General features: G+C 41.1%; 1 protein-coding gene across 4 annotated transcripts in view; it reads left to right on the forward strand.

Moving 5' to 3' along the window:
- Positions 1–3,377: 3,377 nt before the first annotated feature.
- The window catches only part of SLC25A51 (solute carrier family 25 member 51), a 29,335-nt gene continuing 6,706 nt past the window's right edge, over positions 3,378–26,006 (forward strand). The window contains exons 1-3 of one of the 4 annotated variants that reach the window (XM_057721248.1): positions 3,378–3,488; positions 7,289–7,566; positions 16,614–25,610. In XM_057721248.1, the coding sequence (XP_057577231.1) occupies positions 16,655–17,548 (894 nt within the window). In that variant the 5' untranslated portion in view covers positions 3,378–3,488; positions 7,289–7,566; positions 16,614–16,654 and the 3' untranslated portion in view covers positions 17,549–25,610. Of the gene's footprint in view, positions 3,489–3,697; positions 4,043–7,288; positions 7,567–16,613; positions 25,611–26,006 lie in introns of those variants that run through there. The other 3 variants (XR_009051259.1, XM_057721246.1, XM_057721247.1) reach the window with 3 other exon arrangements.

Raw genomic sequence — 26,006 nt, forward strand, 5'->3', positions numbered from 1 at the left:
TCCTCCCCATCCCATGCTTTTCCTGGAGCCCACTTTGTTTTAAGTCCTAGTCATGCTTTATGGGTCACCTCTTCCAGGTAGCCTTCCCTGATTGCAGCTAGTGCATTTTCGCTCTTCTCTGGACAATCACAGCACTTGGTATATGTCTGTTTCAAGCCCTGATCATTTCTTCTTAGGACTAGACCCCAGTTTCCTCTCTGGGCTGCAGGCTTATTCACTCACACGTTCCTGAGCTCAGCAAGTCCCTGGGTTTCAAACTTTAGGTTACTATTATGGGTCAGCATATCACTTTAGAGCTGTTATTTCCCAAAATTGTCTGAGAAGAACCACCTCAGGCTTGTGCGAGAGCTAGACACGCCAACTGGCCTCTCCCCTGGAAATTCTGATTCCATAGTAGGTCTGCTAGAATCTAGCTTTTCAATCTGTAAAGTGCATAGGAGTCACAAAGGATAGCACTGTGGGGGAGCTCTGTGTCAGGTAGTGAGGTCAGGAAAATCAGCAAGAAGCCTCTGTGTAAGCTGAGCAATGAAGGGTGAACAGGACTTTGCTATGAAGCAGGCAGAGCCTTTGAGGCGAAGAGGACAAAGTGTACGCAATTGCAGTTCGGGGACACGTAAAAGAATGCAGGGAAGTGGAAGTTCAGAGAAGGGAACCAGCAGTGGCTAGACTGTGGCTGGAGCCTGGGGGCGTGAAGGGGAGTGGCTGAAAAGGTAAAGGAAGGTCACTGACCCCTTGCTAGGGAAAGACTGCAGGTGACCTTATCTGGGCAGAACCACTCACAGTAGCCAAGGTTCCAGTGACGACAGCTTGTGTAAAGCTGTTTTTGTGGACATAAGGGCCCATGGAGCCTGAGTGCACTAGACAAGTTTCTAGAAAGCATTTTGGGGGGAGGGGGAGTAGAGGGTGCTTAAGCAAAGCTCCATCAGCAACATTCCCATGGCCCTTTTCCCAAGAACCCAGACCCTCTCCACCAGCATTTTATTTGGGCAAACACCCTTTTTGCCAAGCACTGGGCTGGAGGGTCAGAAACAAGTCGGACAGCTCTGCCCTAGTAGGAAGGGAAAACACCTTCACGAATGATTATAACATAATCAGATGTTAGAAGTGCCCAAATTTTGTGCTATGGGAAGGGAAAGGCAAGAGCAACCACGTTTGCCCAGCTTAATCAGAGGGTGCTTTTTGGAGGAGAAGGCAAATGGCCTCGAAGGACCTTTTCAATGGCCCTTCAGGGCCCTTTGTTTGATGTTTGACGGCTGAGAGTCAGTGGTGAAAGGGGGAGAAAGGTCTAAGAAACAAGGATTTGCAAAACACTGAGAGCCATTGCGCATGACTGAAGCACAGAATGTAGCTGGTGATGAGGTGGACAGATAGGTAGAGGGGCCAGGACACCAAAAGCCTGTGAGCCAAGTACAGGAGTTTGGATTTGTTGAGGAGGCAAGAGGGAACCCTTGGAAGTTTTTAAGCTGAGGACTGAGATGATCGAAACTGGGTCAGAGGATATCTGACAGCTGATATGGAGGCTGGAGGTATGGAAAACAGCTTAAGAGAGTGAAGAATGAATAAAACAATGGGTGGATGAGGACAGAGATGAAAGGATAACTTTATGATGAACCCTGAGTCAGAAAATAGAGGTTTCTGCTCTCCAACATTCATACGCTCAAGAAGGGCCAATTAAGGGCCTGGGAGGCTTCTGAGGAGGAACTAAGAGCTGAAGGGGCAGAGGCCAGCGCTACGACCCGCAGCATAAAAGAAACAGACTGGCTCGGCTCCAGACACAAGTTTTCCTGTCTTCCTGGGATTCCGCCTCTCTTTTGAGTCTGTTGTGCCCCCATTGTGTGTTTAATTTCAATCTTTGCCTCCACTTCAGGTTTTACCACAGGAGAATAACCTCTTCATTCTAATCTGAAATGAATTATTTTTGCTAATGGACAGGCTGGATGCCTGCTTGATTTATTTTTCGAATAATACATCTGAATAGGATTCACACAAGAGAGGGCAGACACAATTCTGACATAAATGCCTTTCCCCAACTGTTGCCCGATTTTAATCACTCCAACCTATTGTGTGGCGTTATTATCCTGTGGAGCCTGAAATCTATCTCTGAACACTACTTAGATGCCCGGTGCCTGCATCTGACAGTCAAGATTTGCACTATCAGACCTCACCACCTGACTTTTGCAATCTTATCTCCCGCTGCTACGACTTTTTCCGCTAGTCCATATTCCACTCATTCATCTTTCAAAGCCCAGTTCAAACACCTCCTCCCCTGTGAAGCCATCCCTGATTCTCTCTTAAGGGGAAAGGCCCCTCACGCTTCTGAATTTCCAGATTTTTTTGTTTTTATATCCTTCATTGGACTCTAAGTTCCCCCAAGAGAACACAATGGCACACAGTAGGTACCTGAGCAGAGTGTTTTTTTGAAATTAGGTAGCATGGTCTCTCACATGCCAAGAAGCAGTGAATCAGGCCAGCTCAAGCCAACCAGACAAAATTTTGGAGTCCATATCTAAGAAGCGCTCTCAGGGGAAATGGACAGGAAGAGCTGCCCACCTATAGTCAAACGTGGTTTCACTCCAGGGCAGTTGCCTACTGGACTAATCCCAAGTAAAGAGCATACACGTCACGTATTTCATGAGCTTCCTGAGGAGCCTCTCTCTCCAGCCTGACCTTTCCGTTTCCTTCAACCCCTCATCTGTGTGCCTTCCCGTTTATAAATTAGAGTCAGATCATTATTCCCAGCAATTCTTACAAGGGCCAAGGGATGCCTGCAAGGCAGGCGTTACTTTTCAGACATCTGGGGCTTAGGGACCATGACTTGTCCAAGGTCACTCCCAGGAAGGGTCAGGGCTATGACTTGACCTAGGCCTCCTAACTCCGGGTGCATTGGAGTCCAAGATGTGCATGTTGTCTGAGACTGAAAGGAAACAGGGTTTTAAATGATCTGTACATTCTGAAGCACACACAGGTGTTCTGTGAACACTATCAGTAGCTGACAAAAGGCCACATCGAGGCTTTGATGAAATCTAACGAAGGCTGCAAAGGGAAGCGAGGCGGGGACTTTCGGGCCTAGGCGTACATGCACTTGCCACCCACAACTGTCACTTCCCAGTGGTCCTCCCGCAGTCTGCGCACTGGAGAATGCGTTGGCTGTTTGTGGCACGGCAAGGCCACCGTACGACACCAACTGTACGGTATTCCAGCAAGTGGTATTCCCAAAGCCTGACGGCAGGTGTGATGGGTGACCCTACACCTGCCCTGCAGCGCCGAACCGCTGCCAGGAGTTGGCCGGCGTCACCTCACCCTCCGCAGGTTTAGAGAGCGGAGGCGTCTGCCTCACGTGACCGGGCTCGGCGGCCTCGAGCGCGTCACGCTCCGCCCCGAGCGCTGGGGTCGGTCAAGGTCTGCGCCTGCGCCGGCGCGGGCTCGCGGGCTCGCCAACCTGCGGGCGGGCCGCTACCGGGCGCGGAGCCGGGCGGCCGCGGCGATGGGTGAGTGCAGGAGGCGGGCGAGAGGGAAGCGCGTCCGCCGGCCTCCGCATGGAGGGAGCGGCAGCACGGCGCAGGGCCCGAGGAGACCGCCGGCCCGGCCCTCTGGCGCGGCCGCCGGGGGCCCACCCCCCCGCGCGCACGGGCGCGCGCCCTGCGCCCGCCCCCCCGCGGCGCGCCCCGTCGTCCCCGCGCGCGCCGTCCCGGGCGGGGCCCGCAGCCGCGGGCGGCCTTTTCCGCGCTCCCAGCTCTGCTGCCCGCCGCCCGGCTCCGCGGGGCCGGAGCCAGCCTTTCTGGTGGAGGCGTCGGGACGTTGATTGAGGCGCGCCCCGGGCGGGGAGGTGTCTCCCGGCGCGCGCCCGGAGCGGGGCGGGGAGGGGCCGGGCTTTGCCTGCGCCTCGGCAGAGCGACGCCGGGGCCGCGGAAGGGCCGCTGTCCGCTCGGGGCCTGGGGTTCCGGGACTCCTGGCTGCGTTGAGTGTCGGGGCCTGGGCGATCCCATCCACCACCCTCCCCTCCCCCTTCCCACAGACCCGGGGAATGGGCGCTTGGAGAGAGGTAAGCTTAGCCACACAGCCAGGCGATGCTTATTATGAGACACCATGTTGCTTCGCGTTGCGGGAAACTGGGTTGCGCGAGGCTTTTTTTTTTCCCTCTCCCTCTTTGCGGGGGTGGGCATTGTTCATTGAAAATCTCGGTATTAAGCTTGCCTAGGGTGGAGCGTGTCGATGCTTCAGCTGTATTTACCCTTTTTTTTTTTTTTGCCCCTTAGAGCTTATACACAGCTGGTTTCAATCCGCACCGTCTGTTTCTCTTCCTGCAAGCTGTGAAACACAAGCCCTTAAAGTAACTGTGTAGTGCCCTTGCTAGTCTGAGCTTCCTCTGCCCTTGTTTTGAAAGAATTTCATAAAATCAAAAGGTGCTAGCACTGGTCAGGTGCGCTAGTGGTTCCAGAGCACAGGTTAGGCGCTTTGGATCTGGAGTCACCTTGAGTGCATCTCAGGGAAAGATCACAAGCTGTTACCTTTAAGTGACTTATCTGGTCTGACCTTTGATAGATTAAAGTAAGCCCAAGGAAGTGCATTTTTAGATTATAGACATTGTATTTATAGTAGCAAGATAATGTCCTAACCAGGACTAGAACCCGGATTAATCGTTTTGAATGCTGACTCAGACCTGCTGACTTGTGGGAGTTAACATCCTTTGAAAATTACAGTTGCTTTCTCCTCAGTTTTTGCACAAAGACCTTTGCGCTGGGTCACAACTCAGTCTTATCCACGTGAGCTATAAATTACAGTGAACATTTAGACTTTACACTGTTTTTTTATGCCACAGAAGTTTGATTGACACTTGGAGTTGCTTGAAAGTCAGCTTCCTTAACTTGGCTTCCTAATCAACATTAGGAAGGTTGAGTTGAGTGTTTCAGTTAGCAAACAAATGTTAAATTATGATAAATAAATTTTGCAGTAAATTGCAAAGAATTATTGTCCATGTTAAAGAATTTAAATACAGAGATCAGTTTAGCAAAGAAATTTAGTCGTGTTCACAGTGTAAACATGCAGAATTTTAAATTCCATTGCTACAGAGTACTGTGCACACTAGCCTTCCTTCTGTTGCTAAATTAAGAACCTGTTCACACCATACTGGTGTGTAGGATGAAATGAGGGGGAAAGCTTTAAATCTGTGAGGTCTGGAAAGGTTTCATTACCTTCCTTTTTACTATGTCCAGGCCTGTTTTTAAAAATCTAAGATCCTAAATGTACACTAATGTTCTTTAAATTTCTTAAAATAGTTCAGTACAGTGGTCAATAAATGACTGGCTAACTTCTGTTAGCCAGTTTTCTATTTGTTTAATAACAGACCCAGAGAGTCGTGATAAAACTAGTTGAAGTAACTTTAATTTGCACAATTTTGGAAAGTAATGCAAGTTTCATTCCAGTAAAAATTAAAAGTGAACATGGACAGAATTTTGTTCAGGTATACAAGTAACTTGGTTTACGTAATCAAGGAACATGTATTGTTAAACAGCTTGTAGGTGGTGACTTTATAATTTAAAATATATTGTTATGTGTTCGGTATGTAAAAATGAAATTTTTTTACATTAATGAATTGTCACTGTGTTATGGTATAATGACATAGGTAAATAAATCTGGATATTTTTGTTGATTTTAACATTTAGTCCTGAAATGCTGAAGAAGAGCAAAGCATTACATAGACATAAAGTATTTATATGCTAAATTGTTTTTTAAATATCAGTTAATCTTAAATTGGCAAGTGTTGTATTAATAAGAATTTCAACTCATGTCTGGCAGCTGAAATAAGAAGTATGTAGAAGACTGATTAATAATTATCAAACTCTGTACCCTGGCAAACTTCTCAAGCATTTATAGAACAGTTTTTCTTTAACTAAAAATGTCATTGACTTCTTTAATTGGTTAAGAGCACAAAATGTAACAGAAGATCTGTTTTAAACAAATTAAAAAGCTGTGTGTGTTTGTTTTTTCTTTCCAGTTCTCCCTAAGTCAGATGTATACATACCCACAAAAGCTGTGTGTGAAGGAAAGCTGTCATACATAAGGAGTTGTATGCTGAATTAAGGGAAACAGCTGTTGAAAGGAGAGTTAGCCCAATTAGTCAGAAACAGGTTAACAAGTTTAAAAATTGATCTTCAAATGCTCCATGGTACAGTGCAAATACTACGTAAAGTACTTCGGGTATGAAAGAGGAAGTCTCTACAGCTTTTAGTAAAAATGCTTTTCCAGAAAAGCTGACTAAAATAGCACCATCAGCAGGTCAGGGAGGTCCCAGCTAGATATCAGAGCTACAGCTTCTCACATCTGTGCTGGAAAATCCTGTTTTTCCTGGATGGACTAAAAATTCAGAACAAAACAGGGACATTTTTAACATTTCTTTCTTTCTGCATTTTAAGATCTCAGTTTCTTTCCCCCTCACCCTGTATTTTAGCATGACCCAGCAGAAAGATGGCTGCTTTTAGAAGTGGCTACTTTATTTTTCTTTCTCTAGTGAGACTGTAATGGAGCCTGAATACTTCAGGCTCGTATGCACCCATGACCAGTGTCCCGCAGTGGTCAAAAAACTTAGCAATGGACTTGGTGAACTTGGCTGCCTGCTGCTGCTTTGTTCTCGCACTGATGAAAGTCAGCCTTAAGGTGTATTTGTCATCATATCTTTTGAGACTGGAGGGTAGTTGCCAGATATCAGGGTCCATACCTGCAGGATCTTTCCTGTGGGCCACAAGAAAGATGCTCTTCTCTTGAGCATAAATTAAGGATATGCTGTGGTGCACGAAGCCTAAAGAGGCCTGAACTCCGGAAAGGGTGTATGTCATTCCAAATCAAGGCCACTGTGGTGAAGAAACAGGAGATGGTACAGATGGTAAGGTGACTTCCAATTAGACCAAAAGTCTCCATGGAATGTCTTGAGAAGTAATAGTAAAGGTTTAGCTTAAAGCAAAATACATAGCCTTAAACACTCAAATTATGATACAAAGAATAAATAAAACTAAGAAATTTCCCTTCAAGAAATTAGAAGAAAATAAACCCAGACAAAGCAGGAGAAATGAGGTGATAAAGAGGAAAAACAAATTTAAAAACTGAAAAATAGTAAAATTGGTAAATTTAAGAACTGGTTCTTTGCTGGGATGAGAGGAATGTGAGTTAGATAAACTGGCTGCCCTGCTCAAGAAAAAAGGGAATATAGGCACACAAGATCAGAAGTGGTTTTTTTTAAACAGCAAGTTGCTTTATAAGACTATGTAAATAAACCAGACTTTTCTTTTTTAAGGGAAATCCAGTTATCAAAGTTGACTCCAGAAGAGAGAACCTAACAGACCAGTAACAATGGAAGAAATTGAGAAAATTATCAAAAATCCATCCCCCAAAACACCAGGCCCAGATGGTGTTTCAGGTGAATTCTTTTAACCTTCAAGAAAAAGATAATTATGATAAGATTTAAATTGTTTACCAGCTTAAAGAAGGAAAAATGACAGATTTCTTTTACAAAGCCAATGGAGCATTGACACCTGAACTTGACATGAAGATAATACTGAAATTGGAAACTTGGTATGTTATGAATAGTGATGTGAAATTTTAAAATAAAATATTAGCAAACTGTATTTAGTGATACATTAAAGGATTATTTCACTGTGCCCCAAGTAGAATTCATCCCCATATTGCAAGGGTGAGAAATATACTAATATATACACCAAATAAATACATCAGAAAAGAACAATAATAATAGTTTATCCTTGTTGAGTACCTACTGTGCTGTAGACTACTTTCCTGGGTGCTTCACATGTACTCAGTTAACTGGCTGGCCTGTGAGGTAGGTAACATTTTATGTATGAGGAAACTAAGCCATAGAGACATTGAGTAACTTGCTGAAGGTCACACGGTGGATATGTATTGGAGCCAGGATTTAAACCCAGGCAATTAACTGTATCTGTTAAATGTTGCACTGGCTCTGTCTCCAGTATCCATATGATCTTCTCAGTAGCTTCCTAAAAGCATCTGACCAAAGTGCAAGGTAGATTCCTGATTTAGTGGTAGTGGAAGGGGGTGGAGGTGGTAGTAAAACAGGGATAAATGTGTATTCCCTCCCCATGTTTGAAAACTGTGAGAGGCCCTTATCAGTTGATCATTAGTACTAGAAAAATGGAATCTGTTTTTAATGGGAAACACAATTTCCTAGTAAATAGCAGGGGATGGGGCTTAAATTATAATTACAGATATGCTAATTCTTAGAATGAATGGGAAATGAAGCTTTGGGGTTATAGTGTAATTTGTCGGATGAAATTACGTGATAGCACTGGGAAGACATGCCCCTCTTCACGTATGCAGCGCAATCCTAAAGAAGAGCAGGGATAGATGGTAGACAGGGAAGAGTATTGAGAGGGAACAGATTTTATGTGGGCCAGTTGATCAGTGGATAGTTTTGTGTCATGATGACTTGTTTCCCTGTGTAAACTTGAGACTGCTAGGACTTGGATTGTGAAAACTCAGATGACAAGAACTTCCTGTTCCACAAACCAAAAGCCAGTGTCATGCTTCACAGTTAATCCCTAGTGGAGTTACCACAAATGTCAAAGTATAAGGATGTTTACTATTACCATAATTTTGTTCAGGAAGTATATGCCAATCCAGTAAGAAGAAAGAAAGATGCATATTATAAAGAAGGCAAAGTTGTGATATTTTATATAGTAGAAACAAGCAAATCCACCAAAAAACTGAGAAATAGAGGACTGTTGGCTGGTTCTAATCTCAATACACAGGAATTGGTAGCTTTTTCCTATGCAGACAAAAAGCAGTTAGAAAATTAATTGGAAGAAAACAACCCTTTCACAGTAGGGACTGAGAAGGTAAAATACCTAGACATAAGAAATTTCAAGGTCTGTATGAAAAAAGTTTTAAATGCTGCTAAGGTTTGTAAAAAGAAGATACACATCTTTTGTAAAAAATAAGACCTCATCCTGGTAAAGTAAGGTACAATTTTTTTTAAGGTTTTGAAAAAGTGACAGTTCCTTAAATTTATAAAGTCACTCCTGCTATAAAATACCGAGATTTGGGGGAGGAATGTGACAAAAATACACTAAAGTTTACTTGGAAAAATTTGAGAGCCAGGAGAACTGATGGTTCTGACAAGAGTAAAAGGGGAATCCGTACTAGATAATGAAATCTGTTCTGATGCTATAGTAAGTTAAAGCAGTAGGTTCACTATTTGTCCTAGAGAAGAAATACTAGGCTATTGTGGAACAGAGTGGAGTGCAGAAATAAGTGCAAATGTCTGTGTTGAGAGTAGATTATGCTAACCAATGAGGAGGAGAAAGCTCATCATCAGTCATTTTCTAGGCAATCTCTTATCTTTGCTTCATTCCTTATACTTCAATTCCAGAGAAATTAAAATACAGATGGTAAATGAAACCATAGAAGTTGTAGAACGAAGAACAGATTTCTTGTTTGTAATTTTAGAATAATGAAGGCCTTCTATGGAGGACACAAAACCTAGAGCCAAGATCAGTAGATTTCATACCCATATTAGAAACTTCAGTATCACAAAAATGGTACAAAGTGGGGAAGGTATTTGCCACAACTTGATTAATTTAACTAGGATTGATTTTCTTCATATACAAAGAGATTTTACAAATCAACAACAAAAAAAGTGCTTACAGGAAAATGGATAATGTGAAAATTTTACAGAACTGAAATTCAAATGGTCAATAAAAATGAAAAATGCTGAATTTTATTCAAAAAATTTAAATGACAGAACAAGATATTTTTCACCCATCAGATTGGCAGAAATTACTGTTTAATACCTGGTGCTGGAAATGGTAGGGAAACTGGGACTGGCATACACTTAATGGAAATGTAAATCATAGTAAGTTCTGGGGCCAATTTGGCATAGCTATCAAATTAAAATGTATTACTGTTTGAGCCAGCAGTCCATTCTAAAGATTTACACTACAGATAAACTTGTGAGAGTTCACCAGGTGTAGGTACAGAACTGCCCATTGCAGCATTGTTTAAAAGGAAAAAACAAAAACAAAAATACTGACCATAAGCAGGAGATAGAATAAATTATATGTAATATATCCATTCAATACAATACTATATAACCATTCAAAACACTGGGGTATCTGCTGCCGTTAGCAGATTTTTAAGTGCTTTGTTGTCCACCTTGTTTTTTCACTTGGTAGTGTGTTCTTTTTGTGTATTTTTTAAATGATGGATAAGCTGGTGGGGATGGGATTGAGTGTGTGACTAGAGTCAGACTGACTAGTAAAGAGCCTTTGGCAGAAGTCAGGCAGGAGATGGAGAGGACCTGGGCTAGCACAGTGAGCCTGGAGGAGAGGATGTATGCGTATTTAATTAATTTACAAGTTTATTTTTCTCTTAAAAAATATACATCTTTTTAAAATGTGTCTTTCTTTATTGAAGCATGGTTGATTTGCAGTGTTGTATTAATTTCTGCTGTACACCAAAGTGATTCAGTTATACATATATACATCATTTTCTTTTCCATCGTGGTTTATCACAGGATATTGAATATAGTTTCCTGTGCTATACAGTAGGACCTTGTTGTTTATCCATTTACTATAAGTAGTTTGCATCCTCTAATCCTAAACTCCCACTTCGTCTCTCCCCCACCCCCCTCCTTGGCAACCATTATTCTGTTCTCTATGTCTGTGATTCTGTTTTGTAGACAAGTTCATTTGTGTCATATTTTAGATTCCACATATAAGTGATGTTATATGGTATTTGTCTTTCTCTTTCTGACTTACTTCACTTAGTATGATAATGTCTCGGTCCATCCATGTTGCTGCAAATAGCATTATTTTGTTCCTTTTATGGCTGAGTAGTATTCACTTATATATATCTACCACAGCTTCTTTATCCATTCATCTGTTGATAGACACTTAGGTTGTTTCCGTGTCTTGGCTATTGTAAATAGTGCTGCTGTGAACATTGGGGTGCATGTACCTCTTCGAATTATAGTGTTCTCTGGATATATGCCCAGGAGTGAATTGCAGGATCATATGGCAACTCTATTAAATGTATTTTTAATGTGTAAATTTAATGTGTAATTTTTTTCTGAAGAAGTAATATACATTTCTTTAGTGAATTTTTATTTAAATGATCATTTGTTGTTTTTTGAATGACATTTTACCTCTATGGTCTTTTTTTTTTTTTAACTTATTTATTTGATTGTGCTGGGTCTTAGTTGTGGCAGGCAGGCTCCTTAGTTGTGGCATGCGAACTCTTAGTTGCAGCCTGCGTGTGGAATCTAGTTCCCTGATCAGGGATCAAACCCGGGCCCCCTGCATTAGGAGCACTGAGTCCTATCCACTGTGCCACCAGGGAAGTCCCTCACTTGTTGTTTTATTGGATCTGTGAGCAGTTCAACTCCAAGGAATCTGGCCTCTTGGTGGAGCATACTGGTGACTTCATAATCTAACTGCTTTAATACATGGTAAAGTTAGAAATAATTCCTCTCTCTGAGCTAGGCCTTCCTTTGATGATTTAAATTGCAGTGGAACAAATTTTAGAATGTCAGGAGGCAGTTTTTACTGTCCCTTTCTTTGCCATCATGATATTGCTAAGTAAGTTCCACTCCTCCAGCCTCTGCCAACAGTGAGGATTGTTCACATGAACACAGAGTTTTGGTGCCCAGGGGTAGTGTGGCTGCCCTGGTGTTGGGGGTGGGCAGTGAAAAAGTTGGGGGCCTGGCACTGTCTGGTTCTACAGGTGTGACCAGGTGACAGTGGGGAGAAGAGTTTCCTGACCCCTTTTATTATCTTCCTTGGGGCAAACTCTGGGCCTGGGGTGGTTTGGAGGCATAATTCTTCTGAACCGAGGGCATGTTTATCTTTTCTACTAGAAATGTGTTAGCAAGCCAGCTCCACAGCAGACAGAGACACACTGGGCTAGAGTGTACAGATGTTACATTTTTTTCTTAATATAGTCTGTCTTCTGGGAAAAGGGCCCACAGATCTTGGTGTAGCATGTGTAAGGAAAATAATTTGTTTCTATTTGCTTCACATGAGAAAGGAAAAAAATAGTAGTATCAGAGGTTCTTGGGATCACCCTGAGGTCTCTGGTAATGCGGCCCTGGCCTGCTTATCCATCATTGTCTGCCACCCATCCGCCTCCCGCTCACATTAAGCTCCAGCCACGCACGCACCTCAGGAACGCAATGCGGCTGCTCCTTTGTACACAGGCCCTACACCAGCCTGTGCTGCCTCTGGCTAACGCGTGCTTCACACTTAGGTACATCCAGAGTCCTTTCAGAGCCCTGCCCAGAGGTCATATCCCGCCTTGTCTTCCCCTCCAGACTGCTAATTAATGACCCCGTCCTTTGTGGGGCCTTTATACCTTGTACATATTTCTGTGGTTACATTTATCACACTCTGGTCCTTTTTCCCCTGAGGCCAGGGTCCTTTATATTGCTAATCTCTGAACATTACAGGAGTTGAATAAATTGGTTGAATTAAAATCTCTTAATATACTGAGAAGGCCAGTGTAAAAGCAGGCAAAGAGGAAATTCCCAACAAAAGTAAATGAAAGTCTTCTTGATAATGTTATCCTGTAAGTCTGAATGAAGCAAATAAAAAAAACAGCGCAGTGCTCACTGTGTCCCCAGCGCAGCCCTGGGACCTGGCGTATAGTACTCTCAGCTGACTTCTCCCGCGTTGTGCAGGGTGGATGGCGTTGGCCGGTTGTAAGTGTGGAAGCAGCCTCAGGGAGCTTACAGCAATTTGCCTTTGTTCACTTGGGAACTTTGTCACATCCTGTCACTGTTGGCTTTTTGTCATCCTGATTAGAGCTTAGTTTTGTCACTGTCTCCAACTTTGGAAAACAGTGGAGTGGATTGAGACAAATTCAACTTGAAAAATGTAGAAAAGGAAAATACAGCATTATTATGAAATTAGAAAATATAAACCACTTGTTTTGGCTTTTCTGTGTGTATATTGATAAAAACAGGATTGTGCCATGCCCTTTATTTTTTTTCTGTAATACTTTATTGATCTAAAAAAGGACTCTGCTATCTGAAACTTCGTTAACACCATTAAGAATTCAAAATTAATATACTGAACCTTAAATATAAATACTCCTTTATTTTTTTTGTTTAAAATTATTTAATTGGCATAATTATATTAAAGCAGAAATATGTGAAATTACTGTTAGTACATGAAAAAATCTCATTTGCTACTCAAAATAAGAATTAGATATCAAAACAACAAATATACATGGAAAACTCAATATAAACCAACATAATCCCAAGCTTTACTCCTTTTTAATTTATTTTTTTATTTTTTATTTTTTTAAAGCTCTTTATTGGAATATAATTGCTTTACACTCTTGTGCCAATTTTTGAGGTACACCAGACTGAATCAGCTGTATTTATACATATATCCCCATATCCCCTCCCTCCCATGTCTCCTTCCCAGCCTCCCTATCCTGGCCCTCTAAGGCATCACCCATCATCGAGTTTATCTCCCTGTGTTATGCAGCAACTTCCCACTAGCTATCTGTTTTACATTTGGTAGTGTGTATATGTCCATGCTACTCTCTCACTTCGTCACAGCTTCCCCTTCGCCCCACACCAACCCTGTGTCCTCAGGTCCGTTCTCTACATCTGCATCTTGATTCTTGCCCTGTCACTGGGTTCATGAGTACCATTTTTTTTAGATTCCATATATATGAGATAGCATGTGATATTTGTTTTTCTCTGACTTGCTTTGCTCTGTATGACAGTCTTTAGGTCTATCCACCTCATTACAAAAAACTCAGTTTCATTCCTTTTTATGGCTGAGTAACTCCTTTATTTTTAGTGCCTATATGACATCGTATCAGATGGCTACATCTTCATTTATGCAGTGTGTCCCTTACTGTTGCTCATTTAATTTTTACTCCGTGTTTCTGTTAAAAGTGTTGTTGTAATTGTCCTGTAGTTGAGTCTTTGTGTACCTCTTCTATTAATAATTATTCTCCTAGGCTGTATTTCTGGAAGGAAGGTGAGAGTCGTGTCTGTGTGTTCCACATTTGATGTTACATGTCTGTGGCTCCCGCACTTACAGACTCCTCAAAGACCAATGCGCTCTGATTCTGCGCTTTGCTCCACCTTCACACGGTGACATTTCTCTTTAACACCTTTTGTCCTGAATGCTTCGCGGTTTACAGCAGCACGTGTGTGGTATGGGGAGGAAAGAAACATGAGGAACTCTTTTTTGGTTTTGGTTTTTGTCATAGGTCAAAGACCTAAATGGTTTATCTGACCTTTTTTGTTCTTATTTGTTTATAATTGAAACCTTTACATGTAGTCTTTTTTGGTGTGTGATTAAAAAAACCCACACATATCAGAAGCTTTACTCTCTTAACCAATTTTGAGTGTAAGTTCAGTAACATTCAGTATATTTACATTGTCATAAAACAGATCTCCAGAAATGTTTCATCTTACAGAACTGAAAGCATACCCATTAAACAACAACTCTGTTCCCACCTCCCCCACCCCCCAGGAACCACCGTTCATTCCACTTTTTGTCTTTTTGAATTTGACTACTTTAGTTACCTCGTGTAAGTGGAATTACACAATATTTGCCCTTTTATGACTGGCTTTTTGCAGTTGTCCTCAAGGTTCATCCATGTTGTAGCACATGACAGGATTTCCTTCCTTTTTAAGGCCACATAATATACTGTTGTACGTATGTACCACGTTTTTGTTTATCCATTGATCAGTGGACACTTGGATTGCTTTCACCTCTTGGTTATTTGCAAATAGTTCTGCTGTGAACTTGGATGTGCAAATATCTCTTGGAGACCCTACAATGAATTCTTTTGGATGTATACCCAGAAGTGGTATTGGTGATATCATATGGCAGCTCTATTTTTAATTTTTGGAAGAACTGCCATGCTGTTTTCCATAGTGGTTGTGCCACTTTACATCCCCAGTAACACTTGTTATTTTCTTTTATTTTTTTAATAGTAGCTGTCCTAAAGGGTATGAGGTTTTCATTTGCATTTCTCTGATAATAAGTGATGTTGGGCATCTTTTCATATGTCTGTTGGCCGTTTGTATATCTTCTTTGGAGAAATGTCTAAGTCCTTTGCTTGATTTTAATCAGGTTATAAATGGCAAGGAATGATCTTGCCATTTTATTTTATTTTTATATATTTATTTGGCTGCATTGGGTCTTAATTGCAGCACATAGGGTCTTTGTTGCTGCACGTGGGCTCTAGCTGTGGCGCATGGGCTCTAGAGCATGCGGGCTTAGTTGCCCCATGGCATATGGGATCTTAGTTCCCTGACCAGGGATCACACCTGCGTCCCCTGCGTTGAAAGTGTGGAGTGTTAACCACTGGACCACCAGGGAAGTCCCAGTCTTACCATTTTAGAAAGCAGATGTATTCTAGGGTTAGGCCCTTGCCTTCATTCCACTCAGTGGGCTAAGCTTATCGTATTGTCTGGTACAGCCTCTCTTTGTCCCAGGGCAGCCTCCCAAAGTCATTGCCATCTGTGGTGTGACAGCAGGAGCAGGAACTCTGGAGGCAGACTTCATTTCAAGATGCCAGCTCTGCCAGTTACTAACTACGTTGGATGAAGGGGAGTACTGGTTTTCTCATTTGTGAAACTTGGAAAATAATGTTTACTTTATGGAGTTGTTTTGAGAATTAAACATGAACATTGTGTACAGCGTACACCTGCAGGCCTTCCTTGACCCTGTTCTCCCAGCCTCTGCCTCACAAAGTATATGCTCACTGTTCCTTACCTGTATTCCCACAGTGTATATTTATTATAGAAGGTGTTACACTGTGGAGTGATTGTAGACCTTGGCAGAGTCTTCTATTAGATTGCAAGTTCCTTGTCTTTGAATCTCTAGCACTTAGATGGCCTCGTTTACAGTAGATGCTAAGTAACTGTTAGTGAACAGAATAATTGAATGTATGTCTTGCTATTTTATTTCTCATGAGAGGACTTCAAATCTATTTCAGAAGGATAATGATAGCATGTACTATTATGTGCTGTAGGCATTACATATGAATTAGTCCAGTGGTTCTCAAATTTTTTGGTTTCAGGACCCCTTTACATGTAAAAAAATTTTTGTGGACCCCAAAGAGCCTTTATTTTTATTGATTAATATTCATGGTCTTAGAAATAAAAACAAAATTTTAAAATATTTATTAATTCACTTTAAAATAACAATAATAAAACCACTACATATTAACATAAGCAACACATTTTCATGAAAAATAATTCCCCACCCCCAAAATTAATGAGAAGTATGTTTTACAGTTTTATAAGTCTCTTTAATGTCTGCCTTCAGAGGTTGGTGGAGTCTCATATCTACTCTGCATTTGGTCTGTTGTGATACGTCTTTTTGGTTGAAGTATATGCAGAAAATCCAGCCTTATGTAGATATAGTTGGAAAAGCGAGGACCTCCTGGACCACTGAAAGGGCCTCAGGACTCTCCAAAAAATACTTTAAGAAATACTGATGTAGGCTAAAAGGGAAAAATGTTATAGAGTCCAGAAATTGGAGGGCGGATTAGGGGAAATTTTCACATGTTTAGCACTGTATATAAAGGTTTACCTATTATCATTTTATTATTTGTAGATTAAAAAAACCCCTCGTGAAGAAGAAAGATCTTAAGCAACATGATGGATTCAGAAGCTCATGAAAAGAGGCCACCAATCCTAACATCTTCAAAGCAAGATATATCACCTCATATCGCAAGTGTTAGTGAAATGAAGCATTACTTGTGTGGCTGCTGTGCAGCTTTCAACAATATAGCAATCACATTTCCCATCCAGAAGGTCCTCTTTCGGCAACAGCTGTATGGAATCAAAACCCGGGATGCAGTACTTCAGTTGAGGAGGGATGGATTTCGAAACTTGTATCGTGGAATTCTTCCTCCTTTAATGCAGAAGACAACTACACTGGCACTTATGTTTGGTCTGTATGAAGATTTATCTTGCCTTCTCCGTAAGCATATCAGTACCCCAGAGTTTGCAACCCGTAGCATGGCCGCAGTACTTGCAGGGACAACAGAAGCAATTTTCACTCCATTGGAAAGAGTTCAAACATTGCTGCAAGACCACAAGCATCATGACAAATTTACAAACACTTATCAGGCTTTCAAGGCACTGAAATGCCATGGAATTAGAGAGTATTATCGAGGCTTAGTGCCCATTCTTTTCCGTAATGGATTCAGCAACGTCCTTTTTTTTGGCCTTCGAGGTCCCATCAAGGAGCACCTGCCGACGGCAACGACTCACAGTGCTCATTTGGTCAATGATTTTATCTGCGGAGGCTTGTTGGGTGCCATGTTGGGTATCTTGTTTTTTCCAGTTAATGTTGTAAAAACTCGCATGCAGTCTCAGATTGGTGGGGAATTTCAGTCTTTCCCTAAGGTTTTCCAAAAAATCTGGCTAGAACGGGACAGGAAACTGACAAATCTTTTCAGAGGTGCCCATCTGAATTACCATCGGTCCCTCATCTCTTGGGGCATAATTAATGCGACTTATGAGTTCCTGTTAAAGATTATATGAAAGAAATCAGTTAAGTGCCGTTTATCAAGTGAATAGACCTAAGAGGAATGCAGTTTGGCCTTGTTTCTAATTGGCCAAATACAAGCTGGTGTTGTAAGTCCAGGGCACAGTGAATTGTGGGCAAAGCTGTTTTCTTTAAGCACCAACAAATTCAGAGTAAAAGGTTTCAGTAGGAAAATTAAAGGTTTTTTTGTTTTTTGGGGGAGGGTTCTGTTTGTTTTTTTTAATCAGTATCTGAGAACTTTAGGCTAATTGCCTGGTTAATAGCTGTCTAGATAGATGGCTTTTGACAAGGAAATTAACAGCCAAGATATGGTTCTTTTTTCCAAAAGTCTTCTGTATTGGAACATAAGTGGCCATGACCAGCCAGAGAAAAGGCTCTTAGGGTCCCATGCATTCTCAGGCTTACTTCTGTTACTCCATTTCTTGCTTCTCTGCTCTTAGGAATTGCAAAGGGTAGTTTTTGTTAACTTAAACCTATACATGGTAGGAAAAAGGAGCAGAACAGAGAAGAAAAACAGCTTATTATGTGTAGGCTCTCCATGATCAATTGCTTGTATTCGTTTTGAAGCTAAGCACCTGTTGGGAGGGTCATTATCTGAATTATTTCTGTTTAGATGTGGTAGACTCAAGCAACTAATGACATCTCCCATTTTGCTTTCTAGGGTTGAAAGTTTTCTCTGTAGTTCTGAATATGTTAAACCATTTCAAAATATTTTTATATTTACTTCACTTACCTCATTGCGGAAAGATGTGGAGACTTAAATTTTGTTAATGGTGTTTCATCCCATTAAGAAGTTTCAAATTACAGGTATCCCCCACTTTTCCACAGTTACCTTTATGCCACTTGGCTTTTACAAAAGACCTGCATTAGTACCTGTTTTCACTAACCGAAAGAAATCCAAAGATGATTTTTGCTTTTACGAAGAAAGGTAATTGCTTCTTCACTCTGTGCTGTTTCGGCTTACAAGTTTCCACAGCAACGCAGGGGGAACCTGTAGTTGCATTACAGATCCACTGTTCCGCTCAGCTTCTTTGAATTGTTGTTGCCAACTTAGTGAAGAGCTTTGGAGTTCTGGGTTTTTTTCTTTTGTGTAGTAGTTTGTCATATTCAAGTATCCTGTTCTCATGAAACTCCCTTTAAAAAAACAACAAAAATGCTTCCATAAAATTTTTATTTTGGAAGTCTGTTAATAGGACCGCAGATTTTTTTTTTTTTTTTTCTGGTTTCAAAGTGTTCTGGGGAAGGGGAAAAAAAACTCAGGATAGCTTTCACCCCACAGTGTTAAGCCGTCTTTTTTATCATTTAAACATTAAGACAGTTTGAGAGGATAAGACCTAAATAAAGATATTTGAAGGGTTGGTTTTAAATTCTAGCAGTTGGTGGTAGCTGGATGGCATACTTATCCCTTACCTAACAGACAAAAACTCACTTGTCAAAAGAATCAGATTTTAAAATATTTTTTCCAGATAAATAAGGCTAAGTGACTCACACACCAATTGAATTAACTGATAAAACATACGAGACATCCTAGAAAAGCAGTTTATCAACCTTTTAAAAATCCACATCTGTAAGTGTTACGTAGTTAAGATTGCTTTCCAGCATCTGACATGGGGCAAAGCACATAGGTTTTATTACCAGTCTTTCATCATTCTGGGTAATTGCATGTGAATATGTGCACATGCTGACCAAAATGAAATCAGGGTCTCAATTGGTAGTTTACTCAGTTTCTGGACAGATAGTCCAAAAAAGTTGTTTACCTCTTAATGCAGGGTGGCTGGTTAAATGACAGGAACATCCTCCTCCTGGCTGTGAAGGATTAGGAAGCATTGTCAAGCGTTTGCCTGGTGGTAATGAAGCTCACTAGCTTTACAAAGGCTCTGTTTGACAGCGTTGTGCTGGAAATGGCAGTTTATTCTAGAAAACAAGGTGCAGATGTAAGGATTTGAGAAAACAAGAATTTGACACCAAATAAATGAGAGTAGCATCCTTTGGCTTATGGAATAGAGTCGGGGTTTGAAGTGGGTTGAGTTTCAGGAAAGTGGCGAAGGCACTGTGGTGCCTGACCCCCTCACTCGTGTGTCCCACACCCCTGGGCACATCTGGGTGAGTTAGCCTGGGGTCACGCCCTGGCCCAGGGAGTGGACTCCACTGGTCTTCGGTTCCACGGGACTTCCTTTTGCCTATACACTCCATGTAGGTGATAGAAATCAAAATTCTAAAGCACTTTTGTGAAATACAAGTGAAGTGAGAATTTGAAGGAGGATGCTTTGGTTTCTGCTATCGTAAACATATGCCATGTAGAAACGTTTTTTTTTTTAATGGTTTTAACTCGTTATATTTTTTTTTATTTCTTTGTCACTTTTTACAGCTTTTGAAGACCAAACTGCAAATACATTACCAGGGATGGTTTTGTGTTGTCCTATATTTTCTTAAATTTGACAAAAAACTCAACAGAACTTGTGGTAGCCAACAGCTTTGTCTGAAATTTAAAAGACGTCAAAATGTGTTATTAGTAAGTAAGAGATTCTAAGTATTGTTTTTGCCTTCCGTGTGAACTAGTATGGTAATAATTTTGAAGAGGTAAACATGATCGAATAACTTTATCTGAAAAGCTTTAAAAGTGGCCTTTCTGTTACATGTGTGGCACAGATGGCTTGTGAGCGCAGGGCACTTCTGGTCTTGCCTCCTATACTTCATTCTGATGCCACCAGAAATATGTTATGGATTCTGTATTTAACACCCTTAGAGTGCTGTGAGCCCTCAGGACTGCACTACAGAGTAAACACAACCTCTATATGGTGGCAAAATGTGTCTGTTTCACTTGTGGTTGGAGACAAAGTTGATGCTTTTGTCTCAGTAGTCAATATTCATCTTACATGATGGTTATATAATCACCTGCTATATATTATGAACTGTGCAATGAGACAGAATTGTGTCTATATAATCATTTTCAGAGACCTGAAATTCCCTAGCTTGGTTACAGTTGGCGATACTCAGTTGTAAGGCTGTACAAACCTTAATAAGAGGATAATGGGAGATACTGGAGTCATGTTGACCAACACTGTTCAGTGCAGATGAAGGACTGTCGGTGAGGGGTATGCAGTCAAGGTGAAAGCGAGGCAGGAGATCGCATTTAGAGAAAGGGTAAGCACTCAGACTTGATTTCTTTTAAAATAGTCTTTTTTCTCACGTGCTTATAAATGTGTATCAAAGACTTGAATAGGCATTCTCCTTAAATTTGAGGATTTTTAGTTTTTAATGCTGTCTTTTTGCCTAATATTGAATATTTGCTTGCCTGAATGGCTCCCAAATTTGTGGAGGAGTCTACATGTTTCCTTTTTTAAAAGTTTCATTATTAAAAGTGGTTAAACACAAAGTTGTTTTTGTTTGATATTTTGAGTTTTGTAACGCTATGAGTTTAAATGAAATCTGTCAATTGTTTCAGAGTTAACGTGCTTCTTTTGATATTTCTGTTTGGAATAAAGTTTTTTTTTAAGTTCATATTTTTTGGTCTTGTGGTTGGGTCAGGGTTACTAGCACTTTCCTTTTTGTGGTAGATTAGACTATTAGTCTTTTTAATGATAAAACATTTAGCACACTACTTTGACTCTTAGTGACTTCACCTGATAACTTTGTAGGTGGACCAGTTCTTCATTTATCCATTTTGTTTGGTCAGGATGAGTTCCAGATAAGTTAATTTTCTAGATAGGTTAACTGCACAGCATTTTTCTTTTTAAAGGTTTTTCTCAAGTGAAATAAACTTTTCCCTACTGTGTATAAACTGTCTTGGTAAATTCAGCTGATCAATACTTTGTTGTAATAATGTACCTTCAGGTCATGCTCACCCCCAAGCTAAATGGTCTGGATGTTTGAGCTTTTTGAGTGTTTTATATCTACTTTTGATTTCATACTGCTTATTTCTGTTAGGAGACTGAAATCGTATTAGCAGGCTTGGTTTCACATTAAATTGTAAGGTGCTTCCTGACTGTAGGGATAGTTGAGGTTGCCTGACGAGGACCACCAGGTACGGGAGCAGTTGCTATATCATGCTTCTGAAACACTCCAGTTTTAGAAATTTTTTAGAAATTCATTATAATAGTGAATATCCTGAACTCTAGAATTGATGAAAGGGGTGTTTGACACATTATCTGATGAAATATCATTGTAACGCGCCTGCAGAGAAAGGGGAGTAGAGAGCTTTTCTTATGGAGTGACAGGGAGGGGCCTGGAGGAGGTCTCTGTAGCTACAGTGCCTCCCAGTCTCCAAAGGCTGGTCTCAACTTAATCCCTTCATCTAGTTTCTAGTAGGGAACTTTTTCTTCATTCTCATCTGCCTTCATATTCCTATAATTTTTTTTAGGTGGAATGATCCAGACCCTGTCTCCCTTGTTGTCATCTCCAGCTAAAACTGCCCTGCCTATCCACTGCCGTGGGGACTTCTGTACTCTCTAGCCTACTGTCCTTACCCATGCAGAGTCCCGCTGCACCGAACCCTGCACGGTCCCCTGGTTCACTTAGTAACTCCTATGGAGGCCTTCAGATCTCAGCTCAAATGTCACTTCCTCGGGGGAACTGGCTCACGCTTGCAGGACCAAGTCAGTTTCCCCTCTTACTGTTTTCATAGCACTTACTTGTTTTAATCATATTGTCGTTATTTGATGCCTCTGGCCCTTTCGAATGTCAGCTCCCTAAAGCAGGGACTCTGCTTGACTCTTCACAGTTTCAAGTGCCTGGCACAGTGTCTGACACCTGGTAGATGCCTGATAAATATTTCAAGAGAGCAAAGCGACAGATGAATATTCAGGATCATAGCATTTTGGAATATCCTGTCTGACTTTCATTCCTTGATGGATCATGGACGTTGTTTCAGAAACAAATTTTAACATTGTTCAGGCTGCCACAACGAAATACTGTAGACTAAATGGCTTATTTCCCAGTTCCAGACACTGGCAAGTCCTAGATCAAGGTGCTGGCATATATATAGTTCTTGGTGAGGGGCCTGTTCTTGGTGTACGGACTTTTGTGTCTTCACATGGCACAGAGAGAACCTCTTGACCTTATCTAAACCTGATCACCTCCGCAGGCTGCACTCCAAGTACCATCACGTTGGGGGTCAGGACTGCGGCATACAAGTTTGGGGTTGGGGTGGGACACAAACATTCAGCCTATAGCATGTATGAGCTAAGTGATGAGACTGTTCTTTACCCTCCTCCTTTACCTTTAATGCTTAGCTATCCTTTTTTTAAATTTAATTTTTATTTTATATGGCAGTATAGTTGATTTACAATGATGTGTTTCAGGTGTACAGCAGAGTGATTCAGTTATACATTCAGCTGTCCTTACTCTGAGAAATATCCAGCCAATTTGAGACACGTCTCTGCATGAGTCAGGACTGCAGCGTACAGGGGCTCCGTGTTTTTTATTCTTGCACTGTTTGTGAATTGTGGAACCCAGCTGAGTGAAGCTGACCGAGAAGGACAAGAAGTATTCCTTAAAATAATTAGTGTGTCATTGACTGCTGCTTTGTTACTTTACAAGTGCTGTGCAGGCAGTGACTTGTTTAGAGCAAACTACCTCAATAGTTGCTCTTCCTTTGACCGTCAACATTCGGTTCTGTTTCTCTTCAGTCAGCAGTGACTTGCTCCTGAGAGAGAGAGCACCAAAAAGGGGGAATGCATTTAGTTACATTGAAATGCTGTCTACCTTTTTGTTTCAGATGACAATAGGAAAAAGAAACACATTTCTTTCAAGGGTCATCATATCTATAGTAATAGGTGGCTCCTGGTATATACTTTCTTCCTTTTGCTTTGGCAAAAAGAAGCTTTTGAACTTTCCTTACCCCTCTCACACTTTGCTGGAAAAGGAGTGGTTAAACAAATTTCAGGGTTTTCTTGGACTCCCTACTTCTCACTCTCCACTAAAATCAGCCATAGAGTTTTGGAGACAGATAGTAGGGAAAAGTGGATATGTAAGGGATCCACGTACTTTTCATTTGTAATTTGTGTGTAAAACATGAAGGTAACGATTGAAAAGAAGTTAGCAGGTGAGGGCCTAAACTTGGAGATATAATGCATATGATGAGCCTTGAGAAAGCTAAGGCAAAGTCCAAGAAGATTTAAAACTTTGCTGTTGCTGTTTGGAGCCCTTTAAAACTTCTGCCACTTGGGGTCCAAGAACAGAAAAGCATGGTGTTTTTATGTTTGGGAGCAATGTTGAATATAGTATTTGAGTTTATATCAATTCAGACTAGAGAGAAACAGTAACCCTAATTTCAGTTTCTACCTTTTATAGTTTATTTTGTTTAGCAGATTTGCCTTACATGTGCTCAGTACTGTAATACTGCCTTTTTAAGGACAAATCATTTTGAGTTACGAGATTCTAGACTTGGGGATAATACAGAGCATTGACTGCCTGAGACAAATTCCTAGGTAAAACTTAAAATTTTCTTTTAAAATTCCCTTTAAATTTCCCTTGATTCCTTAACTGGCTCCCAGGTTGGATTAGGTCTCCTTCTGTGGCACGTGATGACTGTCTCTCGGACCAGGATGTTTGTGCTGTAACCCTCAAGACAATGTGAATGCCTCGAGGGCAGGGACTGTCTTTCTGCTCTTTGTATCCACAGACTAGAGGTTCTCATGATACCTATTCAATGAGTGAATCATAATCTGATCCCAGATGTTGTCTTTATCACTATTATTTTTCCTGCTTCCGAGACACTTCAGATTTCTTAGGAATTTGTCTTTTAAAAACCATCATGGGGAATACATAATGTCTGATTCTATTTATGTGGAGTTCTAGAAGAGGCAAATTTGGTGGAAAACAAAAAAAACAGTGGTTGCCTCTGGGAAGGGGCATGAGGGAACTTTCTGGGGTGTTGGTAGTAATCTGTATCTTGATAGGGGTTTGGGTTTGCCTAAACTTATTTAGCAAACATACCGTTAATATTTGTGCATTTCATTGTATGGAAATTAATGATAGGTATTGCTGAGTTTTTAGAAGGATGGGTACAGACATCTGCAATTTATTCATCAAAATACATCAAAAATTAAGACAGATTGATAGAGTGTTGGATTATTGATAAAACAAGCTCAGTAAAGTGTTGACCGTAGAATCTTGGTAAACATATGTTCCCTGTAAAATTCTTTCAACTTTGCTGTATGTTTGAATATACTGTAATAAAATGTTGAGAAAAATCATTAGGATATTTATCACAGTATTTGATGTCAGCAATGTATTGACTCAGTTCAGTTTTTTTAGTTTGCTAGTTATTCTTAGAATGCCATGAAGTCATAGGATACTACAGCAGTACCTGCTGGAGGGGAATACAAGCCTATAGCATATTACTAACTTATCCTTCCCGCTACTGCTAACGATGTGGGGGCCACCTCCTCCCTCTCCTCAAGCCCAGAACACACACCAGATTGTGACAGGGCTGGTGAGTAACACGGAAGCTAATGAGCTGATGTTTTTCTTAAGACTGCCCCCGAAGTGAGTGGTCTACTTATCCCTCAAGTGACCAGGGTAGAGATCATGATTTTCCCGCCAATATTCTGCAACTTTCAAGAAAGGCCAAGAAATCCTTCTTTTATAGATACATTTATTATGCACACACACAAAACCTCTTAGGTAATAACTGCCTAAGAATAAAAACAGTGTATTCAGGACAGACCTGATACTTTGTATTTAACTTTTATAAAGTAATCCTTTTATAACGAAATTTGGATCCTTCATTTTACCCAGATAAAAACCGATCTTTTGTGGTGACGGGCTTTTGCAAGTTAAACAGCAGCCTCGTGTACCCATAATTTAAATAGCTTTCAAAGGAGACAGCTATTTCCCCCCAAAAAGGGTTTAAAAGCTGTTCTGAGTGGTCTGTGCTCTGGTTAGAGCTTCTGTTGTTCCTGTTCTGGATTTGTCTGCAGCAGCTGCAAGCTGTTCACAGAGCTCAGTGTGTTTCTGTAGTGGCTCCTCATGTGGAGTTAGAAGATAAACCACACAGCACCAGGTCTGTTCGTGAGAAGATAAGATGATCTTAGCATAATTAACCGCTTAGTAACGTAAATGCCATTTAAAAACAAAGAAGCCTTAGCTCTTGTTGAAGGAGGATAGTGTAGCTGATGGGATGCGTACTTGTCCATCTCTCAACCTCCAACGTTAAGATGTTCTCCAAACTGGTTTTTATTTTCACAGAGATCCATGGAACTGTCATCCGTGAAAAATCTAAACCCTAACTGCATTTTCCATATCCCTAATTCTCAAACTGTGGTCCCCAAGACCCTTACAGCATTAACTAGGAACTGATTAGAAATGCAAAATGGGGGCTTCCACCCCAAACCTGTGAAATCAGCACTAGCAACTGTCTTGACAAGCCCTCCTGATGATGCTAATGCCTGTACCACTTTTCATGTTCTCTGCCAGGAGGGAAGGGCCTAGAAGGAAATCTCAGTGAACATA

This window comes from Hippopotamus amphibius, chromosome 2, assembly GCF_030028045.1.
Source record: "Hippopotamus amphibius kiboko isolate mHipAmp2 chromosome 2, mHipAmp2.hap2, whole genome shotgun sequence".
Lineage (NCBI taxonomy): Eukaryota > Metazoa > Chordata > Mammalia > Artiodactyla > Hippopotamidae > Hippopotamus > Hippopotamus amphibius.